General features: G+C 36.7%; 1 protein-coding gene across 1 annotated transcript; it reads right to left on the bottom strand.

Annotated features, from left to right (window-relative positions):
* Positions 1–540: 540 nt before the first annotated feature.
* Positions 541–1,270, bottom strand: LOC140862113 (uncharacterized). Its single transcript, XM_073265117.1, has 2 exons — positions 914–1,270; positions 541–744 (listed from the first exon to the last, which is right to left on the bottom strand). Exons 1-2 carry the CDS (start codon positions 1,268–1,270, stop codon positions 541–543), a joined length of 561 nt encoding a protein of 186 aa, XP_073121218.1.
* Between the last annotated feature and the right edge of the window lie 13,386 nt (positions 1,271–14,656).

The raw sequence follows: 14,656 nt of genomic DNA, 5'->3' as shown, positions 1-14,656 counted from the left end.
CAGAACTTTGATGAAAAATTCCACTTTCTTCACAAAATAAATTAAATTTATTTGAAAAATATTCACCACCTCTATCACTCCGAAGTATATTAATCCTTTTATTAAGTTGGTTTTTAACAAAAACTTTGTATATTTTAAACATATTAAAAGCTTCATCCTTATATTTCATCAATAACAAATGTATACATTGAACAATCATCTATAAACGTTATAAAATATCTATTTCCTCCTTTTGTTAACATTCCATTTAATTCACAAATATCCAAATGAACAAGATCAAGAGTTTGAGTATTTCTTTCAACCCTTTGAAATGGTTTCTTAGTCATCTTGCATTTAACACAAATTTTACATTTTTAAAATTTATTTAAATCACAAGATATAAGGCCACGTTCATTTAATCATTCTATTCATTGTGGATTTTCCTATATGCGCCAATCTACTATGTCAAAAAGAAACGGAGTCAATCATATAAGCCGAAGAAATACATTTATTTATTTCATTGTTGCTAGTACATAATTTGAACATTCCATCACAAGAAAATCATTTCCCAACAAAATTATTAGAGATTGAAATAGTCAACTTTCCATAATCATACACTACCTTAATCTTAGCCTTGCGAACATTTGTCAAAGTTATTGTCTTTTCCGAAGTAAAAGTTAAAATTGCACTTCCTTTACCAAAAACTTTGGAACATCCTTCATTTCCCATTTGAATCTCTTGTCCATCTTCAATCTCTTGATAAGTCTTGAATAATGACTTATCATAAGAAACATGGACTATACCACATGTGTCATACCACTAACCTAGCACTTTTTCTTGAACTACATTAACATGACTTGTAGTTGCCACAATGTTGTCCATTTCCACGGAGTTTATCTTTGCCTCTTTTTCATTTGGTTTTTTTTAAACCTACAATCTCTAGCATAATGCCCAGGTTTTCCACAAACAAAGCATGCTCTCTTGGGCTTTCTCTTGAATTTCTCGATGGAATTTTCGGATCAAGTGGATTTCCTTTCTTCTTAATGTTATAGTTAACTTTTATAGGCTGATTTATCACGTTGGCTTTAGAAGTGCCTTCACCAGAATTTTCATTCTTATCATTTGTCATGGATTCTTCCTCAATACGCAAATGATTTTGTATTTGTTTCAAAGAAAAATCTTTGGAACTATGAAGAATCTTTTTCCAGTAACTTTTCCAAGTAGATGGCAATTTTGCTATGATTGCACCAACTTGAAAAGATTCTGGTAACTCTATCTTGACAGCCCTCATTTTGTTAACAATAACTTGCAATTCATGTACTTGAGGCAACAATGGTTTAGCATCAATAAATTTGAAATCAATGTACTTCGAAATTAAAAATTTCTTTGTACCTTCTTCTTCTTCTTCTTCTGCTTTATACTTGTTTTCCAATGCTTGTCATATTTCCTTAGTGGATTTTGTGTTTGTGTAGAGATCATAGAGGCGATCGGACAAAGCGTTTAAAATATGATCGCGGCACATCAATTCATTCTCTTGCCTTTTATCTTTTTTGCTTTTGGTTCATCATCTTTTCCATGTGCCGGCTGCGGAATGTCTTCCAAATTTGGATCAAGAATATAGAAGATCTTCATTGCTGTGAGGAGCAATTTCAGTTTATCTTTCCACCGCGTAAAGTTTGTGCCGTTGAATCGATCCAATTTCACCATGTCTTGATTCGTGAACTTCAAGTTTGCCATGTTTGTTCCACTCTCCATTGTAAATTTTGTGAGCAACAGTATATAGTTTTTTGATTGTAGAATATAGAACAATTTGAAGACAAAGATCTCGAAACCGACAAACAAAAAATCAAAAAATCAAGGACTTGAAACACGTATGAATACATTTTCCTAAAAAATATATTTGTCTACTCTCAATGTTACTTAAGGAATATGACAAATGGTTTTTGAGATATGACAAGCCTCTGAAATATTTTCTGTTAGCAACAATAAAAAAATATTTGGAACTTGGAAATAAGTATGCAGTTGGAATTAAAGTGATTGGAATAAAAAATGTGATAATCTTATCTTCAAACTCACAATCTCATACACTTTTATAGGCCTGAGAATTCATCTCCAAAAGCCACAATGAATGGATGCATATCTTCTCACACTACATAGCTGAAAGGAATTTTAATTCTTTGAATATTTCGGCCCTAATTAATTGAAAATTAGAAGATTTTGCTTTCTAGACAAAATAGGTTATTTGGTAAATATTTCATGTATATCTCGTATATGTTAAAGATATATTTGCCAAAGTTTAAATCATGTCTTGATAATATGATTATTTGATAAAATACAATTTGATATTATCATGATTTGATTTTTATGTTTTGATAGAGTTTATTTCCTACTAAAAGATTGTTACCTATTCTTGTAGGACTCTATCTAAGGAAATCTTAAAAAGCCTTGATGATGATCTATAAAAGGAGATTTCCACGCACAAGAAAAGTAACGCTTCAGACTACAATACACTGCGCATACTCTGAAGAATTCCATTGAAGGATTCGAAGTTTCTGAAGCAAGGTTTGCAACCTTCGTTGTTGCTTGTCCCCGTGTCGCCGTTCGTGTTGAAGACATTAAAGACAACACTGTGGGAACTGTGTTGTTGAAGATTTTGTGTCTCTTCAATCTAGGCTACGGGATTTGCATCCAATTTCTTTTATACTATGTTGTAATTTAGGATGCAAGTTTGATTTCTCAACTTGTTGAGAAATTTAGAATTTAATGACTTTTCGTAAAATCGCTAGGATTTATTTGTAAGACTATTCTTACGTTTACTAGTGATATTTAGCCCTAAGGCACCCGCACGAGTTCTATACTCGTGCAAAATTATTTATTTGTGTTTTATTTACGCTTTAAATTTCCGCTGCACTGTGTTGTCTTTGGTGTTACGACACTAAACACAACACTGCCTTATTTTACATAACAACCACGTACACCATTTATTTCACGTGGCATCAGAGCCACCACTTGACTTTACTAAGTGTGTTCCTGGTTTGTGTTACAGGTTAGTTATGGACACTCCGTACACAAGTGCAATTCGTCAACCTATTTTGGATGGAACGAATTACGGCCCTTGGAAATTGAAGATGAGCATGTATATTCAATCCAAGGAGTCCAGGGCTTGGCAACGTTGTGAGACCCCGATTCTAATCATCTAATCAAGAATTAATCTTATCGATAGACATCCAAAGATCCAATAGAAAAAGAAAATTTTTTTTTTTTAATAACAGCGCACGGGCGCGCCGCGGATTCGAATAAAAATGCGCGGGCGCGCCGTGCCTTCGGGAAAAGGGAAATTTTCAACCCAGAAGAGGCGCGGGCGCGCCGCCCCCTCAAAATGCACTAAAAACACTCCCAAAAATCAATTCTAAGGCTTGGGAAAGTGCAAAACCATAAACCAACTTAATCATAAGCATGCATTGATATCCAAACTATCAAAATACAATACCTGAAGTTCTATACATCCAAATCTAATAAATTCAAGTTCTAAACATGCTTTCAAAACATAAACTAGATTGGCATGCATTTCCAATTTCTATTTCGAAGTCTCACTTCTAATCTTCATTCTCGTTCTATCCCTGGCGTCTCTGACTCGATCCTGCCCCACCTGCCGTCAAGTACACATACAAACAAAACGACAGCCGAATAATCCGATTAGAAATATAATTTCCAAGTAAAAGAGACATAACAAATAATTCAAGTAATATATCAAATCGTGATATATAAAACAATGAAACAACAACTTCAAGTAGTATAACCAAATCATGTTATAACTACAACTCAATTCAAAATGCAATAAAATGTAATGCATGTCTTTGGTTTTCAAGATTATCGAATCTGGATAATCAAAGGTAAATTTTCTCTTCTCTTCTTCGTTTGGGATCCCGAGGTTAAACTATCCAACCATCACACCGAACTCTCCCTTCGAGGTGGACGTGTCATATTTTAATCCTCTAGACTCCAGAGCATTATAGCGAGTTTTAATAGACCAGGTACTAATCGCGTACCAAACTCTCTCAACTATAATCCCTAGACCGTCTAAATCAATCGTCTAAATCAATTCGAATAATCAAGGCTCAATATGAATGCATATGAAATCTCATGCATTCAATCATAATTTCAATCATAAATTTCCATTGAGTATTCTATCATGATTTCACTCATAAACTCAAATCCAATCATGAACTCATATAAGAAAAAGTAATCAACAAATCTCATTCAATCAAATAACATGCAAGTATGTGATTTTTCTTTGGACACTCGAATTAAATCAAATTCGAGCTAATCGTCCCATCAAATCCAATGTCATCTTATACCTTATTCAAGGCTTCACTTCAAATCCTGAAATCAAAATAATAATTCGATTCACAATCTTTTCCAATTCAATTATCAAAGTCGAGAGAAACGAATACTATACCGTCTTCAACTCATCATTCGGTTTAAGCTTCCAAGTTTGTTCCAAAACCCAAATCTCTCAACCAAATTCTGTAAATAAGGAATACGGATTCGATATAAATTCAATCATTCCAACAAACCCGGAGAACAACCCGAAACAATATAATCGATATTCCAAAACTCAATTTCGACGGCATAACGACTATAAACGTTCAAACCAAAAATCATCAACACCATCCAACCATTCTATACAATTCATACCATTCTCCAATTCATCAAAAACAATCAAAATCCAACCAAATCCAACAACCCATTTTTGAATTTATACTCCAAAAATCATATAAAATCCAAACTTCGTTCTTTTTCCGAACCGACTTCGAATACACGATCTATGCTAGCTCAAGCACAACATACTCGAAAATTATCAAATTCTAACAACCCAACAAAATTCAAAGTTCGTGGATCGTAGCAAAACTTACGTCAAAATGAAGCCTTCGTTGCGGTGATCGTGAAACTACCTTCAAAATAAAAATCTATCGGTCGGATCGAGTGGATCGGACGGAAGAAAAGCTTGGAAAGCCATCCATGGCTTCTCTCGGTTTAGGCGTGAGGGAGAGAGAGGAATGGAATGGAGGAGAAATAAGGAGACAAGTCTATTCATGCCTCCACTATAAGACAAGTCAACCATTCATAATTTGCACCTTGGTCCTTTAATTTTTCCAATTTTTGAAATTCAGTCCCTAATCAAATAATATAATAATCTCTATTGACTAGTCAACCGGTTTAATTGCAATTCGGTCCCTCAACTCCCAAATTCAATCAATTCAATCCCGGCTCAAGGTAGTGGAAAAACAAAGAGAACTGAAAGAGTAAAATTCGGTAGGCAAGGTCGCCTAACTCCCCTAAAATCTCAAAGGAATTCGTGAGTTCATCGAGATAGTTCTCTCTCTTAGCAAAAAGAAACAACCTCTAAAAGGAGTAATCTTTTGAAATACTCGGCCTCCCTGCACCTAAGTACAGAGTTCTGTGCCGTAAATCGAATGCTTCGTTCATTCTTCTTCTCAATCTTCTTCCTTAAAGACAGAAATCTTCATCCGTCTAACGCATCTCAAAACAAATATGATCCCAAGTCAGGGAACTCAGACAATTGTCCCAATTAAATGGGATTCTCATTTCTTCTCGTACAACTCATCTACAAAAGATGATACTTCGTCTGATATCTGTTGTACGGATACCTCGTAAAATATGGGAAATCCATCCATCTAGTGCCAAAATCAAGCACTAAAGCTCAACATATCCTCTTAAAGTCTATATCGCCAATTCTCGGCTGTCCGTCGTTTTGAGGATAATAAACTGAACTCATTATATCCGATAACAAAAGTCTCTCAAAGACTGAGTTCAAGAGGAGAGCTAACTCAAATCTCATTCGGAAAGGACAGACTTTGACAAGTCAACTATCTGAAAATTTTCCTGACAATAATTTCATTCATATTGTCGTATCTGAAATTTATTATGTACGAAGACAGGAGCAGACTACAACAATATCTTTACTAAAATCATATAGCATTCCCGAATCAGACAGTTCTATACCTCTATGATCACATGCCGAATACTCTCAATTCTATTCTACACGGATAAACTGCGGCATAGCTAAACAATCTGAACTCCTTTTTGACCAAATTATCCATATTGGTCGATTCTGGAATTCATTTCGTACGAAAAACAGTAGCAGATATTTGCAATCGGTCTCATAAAGCTCAGATGGCCTCTAATTTCTAGACTTATCGATATCTTTCGAAAGGTAATCATCGAAAAGTAATCTTCTTTTCATTCTGACAATTAATTTAACCACAAAAAGTAGGTTTTTTCTCTCGATCAACTATTAAAAGCGGACAGACTAGTAATTACGAAATCATCCTTCAAACTTCATTCTTCAACAGTTCCTATAAAGGTCGATTCTTCAATCCTCTGAAAATCTTTCGGTCGTCTGAAAGAATGATGAATAACTGCAAAGTGCCAATCTCAAGATACTCTATCTCAATCAAAATTTCTGACAAAACAAAAACAATTTCTCACAACTGAGGTATCGTCACTGTACTGAAACTCAGACTGTGCCCAGTTCTGACTCTTCTTCAATAAATTCTCCAATTCGAATCTGTTTTCTGCATTATCCCCATTTCTAAATCAATTCTGGCTCAGTTCGGATAAAAGAATTCGATAGACTTAATATCTGTTCTAGACTCTAATTTAGAAGTGCAACACTCATCGGTCGGCGAAGTCAGAGATAGTAGATAAAATAAGAATAGATCCATCGGCTCAAAGAGAATAACGATAGTAGATAAAATAATAACAAATCATTCTGTTCAAACCGCAGTCGTTACACTATAATACTTCGGATCATACTGGGGTTTCACAATCGGAATCTTCATCATATCAATTCTTTTCTCAATCTCAAAATCAGTTCGGTCACAAAATTCATACTATGACTTCTCGGTTCAGAAAGACTTCGAAAATTCAATGGGAATAGAGATGCCCTAATTACAAACAATAAGATTCACTGTCAGTTCAATATCACCAATCGGATGTCGAGTTTCGTACTGCTTTAGCTGTTACTCTGACTGAGCTACCACATACTTCCTCTGAATAAGAATACCTCCAGTATCTGGATAAGAAGATGCAATGCACTGAAGATTATCAGTACAGAGGAAAATAAGAAATACTGGAGCTCTGGTCGATCTCTTTTTCATGTCAAACAAACTGATCTCATAAGATTCGATTCAGATACAAGTGCATACTCTATAGTTATAAGAGAAATCGGCTCCACGACGATAAGAATATCTCGAAAATCTTCTATAGAACTCAAATATTCAATTCTCAAATACAGATGTCTGGTTGGCTTAAATCAAAAACAGTTTCGGTCTTGTAATAATCACAGAAATTCAAGCTCTAGAATTAATATGATCGAGGAAAGGACATCTCGATACAATAAAATTCAAACTTTGATATCATAACATGCAGCGTCTCAGCACGAAATTCCGTAAGACCATTCTCCAATACTCCCTGTGAAAGAGTGGGTGCCCGGTGAGCCAACTTGTGGCTAAGGGCTTTGATGACTCTTTGTATAAACAATCTCTTGTTTAATATAATTTACACTTTTATTAATGGCAATGACTTTATCTTTCTTCATATTGTTATATTGTGATATACTATTGTTGTTTTGATAAAGACCTTGAATATACTATAGTGTATGCAAGATGTGGTAGAACATGGAGATGTCTATCATGAAACACATCTTATAGTCACTGTATATTCTAAACTGTTCCTAGTCGATTGAGCCGTCCGATAATAAGGATAAGGATCGCTCGAGTTTGAGACTAGCATTTGCGATGCGGAGTACCACGTTTCATTGGTAAGGAACATAGAGATGTTCAAAGCATGCAAATGGATATTCATATGATGAATGATCGAACTACCCTATCCGGACTTTCCAAGTGGTTATCACTTATCGAGTGGATATAGTCCGCGGTTTTGGTTGTACACCATTAGTCCTTACTACTTGAGACATCATTGAGACTCTATATGCTAGTACTGTGCTTTGACTCGTTTACCGACTCTATTGGGGTCATCAGGTGTCGGGATTGGGTACAGTTACAACACATATAGGAGTCGATGCTTTGTTGTCAAGGATTCACCACATACTTGCGAGTGTGGATATCCTATGCGATCTGAGGAGATATTAGTGTGACGAATCTCTTGCCAGAGTAAATGATGTGATTTAAGAAATGGTTTCTTAGTAGCACATGCGATGTCACTATTTGATCTTCAAGATGCATTGCATAGTTATCGAATCTCGAGCGACTCTCGATATACCAATGGTTGTTGATTCGATCGGGATATATGGATGAAGGGACCGTACTGTACGCTAACCAAAATCTACTGGTTCTTGTAGGCACTATCAGTGATACCTAGGGAATCATGGGGCGATGTTGCTAGGCGCTCATACCATGATTCGATGGGCAAGTCGGAAATTGTTGTTCCGAGTCACAAGGAGTTGTGAGCCCACGGCTAGCTGTATCCCTGAACCATTGAGGGTCACACAGTGTAATGGATTTTTAATCCCCGTTGAGATAGTTAAATTTAAAGAGTTAAATTTAATGAACGAAGAAGTTGGACTTCTTATTTAAGAGTAGAGGAGTAAGATTTCCTAAAATGACATAGGGATGGCCATTTTTGGAAATCACTGAATTCGGATTCAGAAAAATTTATCTTGACTTTAAAAGGTGCAGAAATGGTTTCTGTGCACATTGGTAAAATCGGTTTATCAATCGGAGTCACGATGAATTTTATATTAATTTCTGAACATGCGGGCTTTGCTTGTCGGGCCTGAACTTATGACTAATGGGCCCTAAGCTGTTAGTGGCCTACATTATAAATAAGTTATTGCAGTACAGAAATTACACATAACAAGGCACAAAATTTTCGAAAACCCTAAGCTATTTTTCTTAAAGTGGCCGCCCCCTCTCCCTCTCTCTACTCGAGAAAAATTCCAGCCTGTGATTTTGAATTACAGTCTGGTTTAACGGATCAAATTCGTTAACTCTCTTCGTAGAAAACTTCTGATAGATTTTCTAGTACAATCTATTAGAGGGATTAAATCTCTATTCGTGGACCTGATTGAAGAACTGTTCGTCCATCGGTTCCAAGGAGATACAACAAGAGCAGAAAAATCTGTTGGTGTCCAGAATCTCGATTCGAGATTAAAGGTAAAAATTTATAATTGTTATTTAAATTTTTTTTACACACACAATTTAATCGTAAAGATTTGATACCCAATATGGAATCGTTCCATACAAATTTTTAAACTTCCGCTGTACCGGGTATCAATCTTGTTTGATCTGAAAGCCGCGCACTCCAACAGTGGTATCAGAGCCAGGTTGCTCAGATCAAGCGATTAAATAAATCGATTGTACAAAAAATTTTTAGGCCTCGGTTTTTGAAACAAAATAAATATTTTAAAATAAAAATATTTTTTTCCGGGCAAAAACCCGGGCAGCGATTGGATCGCTGCCCTAGGGGCAGCCGGGCTGCCCGGCCCGGGAACGTCCCGGGAGGCCCGCGGGAAAAGTTATTTTTAATTTTTTAAATTAAATTTTAATATGTTAAAATTCTATTTTTGGTCCGATCGAAAATTGTTTTGATTGGTCCACGAGGCGTCGGATCGAATTGTTCGAGTTCGAAAATTTTAAAATTTATTTTTGGATAAATTTGAATTTTTGGAAAATTTTAATATTTTATCCTTTAATTGAATTTTGAAATTAATTAATTTTTGGTACAATTGATGATAAGATATGATCTTATGGATATATTGAGTAAAATATGATTTTATGTATAAAATTGGATTTTATAGATAAAATATGATTTTATTTGATAAAAAGATAAAATATGATTTTATATGTAAAATAAGATTTTATGTATGAGATATGATTTTATCTTTTTAAATTTAAATTGCCATTGCATGTTATCCAATAAATTAATTTTGAATTAAATGTTATTGGATAAGGATGATCGATTGCCATGACCAATTTTGTAGGTGTATGTTAGGAATTTACATTTGTTTTATTGTTGTTGGTTTTATTAATGGGCCTGGTTTATGGCCCAATATGAATGTCATATGTAATAAAAGTGGGCTTGGTTTATGGCCCGTTCCCACCCCTTAAAAATGTATCCCCTACTTGTCATTGTTATTTATTGTAAATACATTAGATTTAGTGGGAGATCAAGATTTGAAGATGGAGGTGGGCCCAGCAGACAATAAAGACAGAAGAAATGTAAATTGGAAGCAAATGTAATAGGATTGCATTGCATACTGCATATTACCTAGGATTGGACTAAGACTCGTGATTGGCAACCACGGGTCGATTAGAAATGGAATCGATCATCCTATATAATATGTGATATTATGGTTGTATGCATGTTTTATACTAAATTGTGTGAATCCGACAAGCATACAAAATTTGAAAAATGATGAGACAAATTTTTATAATTAAAAATCCCTCATTTTAAATATGATTTAAAATTGATATCAAGATAAATAAAGGAAATTTAAATTTGTTTAAATGTTCCTACCTTCCATCAACGATCAATGTATGAGATGCTACCCGCGGATACGGTCCGGCTCATATTATTGGGGGGGCCCGTTCGTCGAAAAGCTGTACATTGGATCGACACATGTTGTAAGTTGGGTGGAACTCCCATGGGATCGGCTCATATTATTGGGGGATCCACATGGCGACCGTCCATCACAACTTAATATTGATGGGTCATCTTGACATGTCACAATAATCGGCGTCATATTATTGGGCCCTTATTGGACATGAGGTAAAAACGTGGAGGTTGCTTTGGAAGCAATTGGGCTCTACCTTTTGAAAATTATGGTTGGCTGATATTATTCGGGACTATAAGTTTGTCAATTGGACTCCATGTTCTCACTAAGGAAAACAGTTTCCCATTTTCACTAGAGGGTAGTGAAATCGTTAAAATAGTGGGAGTGAGATTCATAAAATAAATTTCGCCTATTTTATGTCTTAGTAAATTACTTAAACAATCACTGATATTTGTCTGTTTCTTTTCAGTATTTCATACAATGAATTCGCGTAATCCACTTTTCTCGATCCTCGAACAAAATAAGTTGACTGGCGCAAACTATACGGAATGGTTCCGTAAGTTGAAGATTGTCTTGACTTCGGAGAAGATGCTCTACGTGTTAGAGAAATCTCCTCCGAAGGAAGCACCAGCTAACGTAAGTCCGGAGGAGTTAGCCAAACTTGATACATGGTGGGACCATGATATCAAGACCAAATGCTATATGCAAGCCTCGATGTCTGATGAACTCCAGAGGCGATTTGAGGACACCGTGAATGCTGCTGACATTCACGTTCAACTCAAGGAACTTTTTGGGGCTCAATCGAGGGCTGAAAGGTTCGCTACTGTAAAGGAGCTAATGACGTGTCGCATGCGTGAAGGGACTTCGGTCCGTGATCATGGGGTACGAGTGATTTGGCTCATACAGAAGTTGGTAACCCTTGATTTGGTGTTGGAGCATGAACTCAACGTGGACTTACTACTTCTGTCTCTTCCTTCTTCGTTTGACGGATTTGTGGTAAATTTCAATATGAACAAGATAGAGGCCTCCCTTGAAGAGATGGTCAATATGCTTGTGACATATGAATCCACATTAAAGAAGGATAAACCGGCTTTCTTGGTGGGCTCCTCTTCTTCTGCTAAGAAGGGGCCAAGTACAAAGGGTAAGAAACGTTCTGCCCCACCCAAGAAAGTCGAACCCGAGAAGAAGTACAAGACAAAGGCTTCAAACATGGAAAAATCCAAGGATGTTTGCCATTACTGCAAGAAGCCCGGTCATTGGAAGCGTAACTGCAAGGAATATCTAGAGCAGTTGCGAATTGCAAAGGGTATGTTCTATATTGAAATAAATGTTTCACTTAATACTACTTCTTGGGTATTGGATACCGGATGTGGATCTCACATTTGCAATGATTTGCAGGTGATGACAAGAAGTCGCAGGCTTAGGATGGGTGAGACCCAGCTGAGGCTCGGAAATGGTTCCAGAGTTGAAGCAAAAGCCGTGGGAGATGTTTATTTAATTTTGCAGAACGGTTTTAAGTTACTTTTAAGAGATGTTTTATTTGTTCCGGATTTAATTAAAAACATTATTTCTGTTTCTATGCTTGATAGAGATGGTTATTCTTGCAATTTTGTGAATGGGATTTGCAATATTTACAAGAATGAATGTTTAATTGGAAATTGACAACTTGAAAACGATCTATACAACTTAAAACTAAAAGACGTTCCAATAAATTATGTTGATAAACCAGCAACAACAAACAAAAGGAAAATCGATAGCCAAAACCCGGCAAACCTTTGGCACGCTAGGCTAGGTCATATTTCCTCAAGGAGGATGAACAAGCTAGTGGGAGAGGGCATGTTTGATATGTCTGATATTAACTCTCTACCTACTTGTGAATCCTGCCTAAAAGGAAAAATGACTAAATCTCCTTTTAAGGGGAAACCTGAGCGTAGTCAAAATCTGTTGGATTTGATCCATACAGATGTTTGAGGTCCATTTAGAGTTGGGACTCAATATGGCCACACCTACTTCATTACCTTTACTGATGATTATTCAAGGTATGGGTATTTATATTTAATGAAATATAAGTCAGAAGCATTTGAAAAGTTCAAAGAATTCAAGGCTGAAGTAGAAAACAAGCTAGGTAAAAGTATTAAAGAACTTCGATCGGATCGAGGTGGAGAATACTTGAGCACCGAGTTTTTGGACTATCTGAAAGAGAATGGGATTCTCTCTCAGTGGACTCCTCCTATGGCACCACAGCTTAATGGTGTATCGGAGCGTCGTAATCGAACTTTGTTGGACATGGTTCGATCCATGATGAGCTTCACTGAGCTTCCACCTTCGTTTTGGGGCTATGCGCTTGAAACGGCGGTATTGTTGTTGAACAACGTCCACACTAAAGCAGTGGACAAAACACCATACGAGTTATGGAATGGCAAAGCTCCTAAGTATTCGTACTTGAGGATTTGGGGATGTCCAGCTTACGTGAAGCGGACAGTGGGAGATAAGTTGGATAGTCGATCCAGCTTATGTTATTTTGTAGGGTATCCGAAGAATACAATCGGATATTATTTCTATTATCCTGCTGAAACAAAGGTGTTTGTTTCAAGGAATGCCACCTTCTTAGAGAAGGAGTTCTTATTGGATAAGAAAGGCGAGATGATGGAACTCGAAGAAATTCGAGAAGAACCCGAAATACAAAATAACGATCCTACACCTCAGGAACCATTGCTGGACACGCCTATACCTAGAAGATCCGAGAGGACTTCTAGACCTCCTATTCGATATGGTCTTCTTCTTGAAGGGGATCAAGATGAACCCGATGTTGGATGTGATCCAAGAAACTTCAAAGAAGCAATTTCTGATGCGGATTCAAATTTATGGCTTGAAGCTATGCAGTCGGAAATAGATTCGATGCATACAAACCAAGTTTGGTCTTTAGTAGATCCTCCCGATGGAATTGTTCCAATAGGGTGTAAATGGATCTACAAGAGAAAGCTTGGGCCTGATGGTAAGGTATTGACCTACAAGGCGCGGTTGGTGGCAAAAGGTTATACTCAAAGACAAGGAGTTGACTATGATGAAACCTTTTCACCAGTTGCAATGTTCAAGTCCATAAGAATCCTTATTGCCATAGCTGCTTGGTATGAATATGAGATATGGCAAATGGATGTGAAGACTGCTTTTCTTAATGGAGACATTAAGGAAGAAATCTATATGAAGCAGCCTGAGGGGTTCACATCCATGGGAAGCGAGCATAAGGTATGCAAGCTTCAGAGATCAATTTATGGTCTAAAACAAGCATCAAGAAGTTGGAACCAAAAATTTGATGAAACAATAAAAGATTTTGGTTTCATCAAGAATCCGGAGGAACCATGCGTGTACAAGAAAGTAGTTAAGGATGCTGTGACATTTTTAGTACTTTATGTTGATGACATCCTACTCATTGGGAATGATGTAGGGATGTTGCAGTCAACAAAGATATGGTTATCAGGTAGATTTTCGATGAAGGATTTGGGTGAGGCATCCTATATTCTTGGGATACAGATCTATAGAGATAGATCTAAGAGAATGATAGGACTCACTCAATCAACCTACATCGACACCATATTGAAACGGTTTTCAATGGATGGGTCCAAGAGAGGACATCTACCCATGTGTCATGGAGTTTCTCTATCCAAGTCTATGTGTCCCAAGACTGATGAAGAGATAGAGAAAATGACACATGTACCATATGCGTCAGCCATAGGTAGTATCATGTATGGGATGATATCTACCAGACCGGATGTAGCATTTGCTCTGAGTGTCACGAGCAGATATCAAGCTAATCCCGGTCAAATGCATTGGAAAGCCGTGAAGGACATTCTTAAGTACTTACGAAGGACTAAGAATATGTTCATGGTATATGGAGGAAGAGAACTAAAATTGGAAGGCTATACCGACTCTAGCTTCCAAAGTGACGTGGATGACTCGAAGTCAACCTCTGGATTTGTGTTCATGCTCAATGGCGGTGCTGTCTCTTGGAAGAGTTCCAAGCAGGACACCACAGCGGATTCCACCACTGAAGCTGAATACATTGCAGCATCAGCTGCT

Source organism: Henckelia pumila, chromosome 4 (genome assembly GCF_033568475.1).
Source record: "Henckelia pumila isolate YLH828 chromosome 4, ASM3356847v2, whole genome shotgun sequence".
Classification (NCBI taxonomy): domain Eukaryota; kingdom Viridiplantae; phylum Streptophyta; class Magnoliopsida; order Lamiales; family Gesneriaceae; genus Henckelia; species Henckelia pumila.
Note: the sequence above shows the minus strand (reverse complement) of the source record. Positions and strands in the feature narration are given on the sequence as shown.

Coding starts and splice junctions, on each gene's coding strand:
- LOC140862113 (XM_073265117.1), bottom strand. CDS start 1,270: ATGAGGGCTGTCAAGATAGAGTTACCAGAATCTTTTCAAGTTGGTGCA. Junction 745..913: donor TGGGCATTATGCTAGAGATT/GTAGGTTTAAAA, acceptor TCATTATTCAAG/ACTTATCAAGAGATTGAAGA.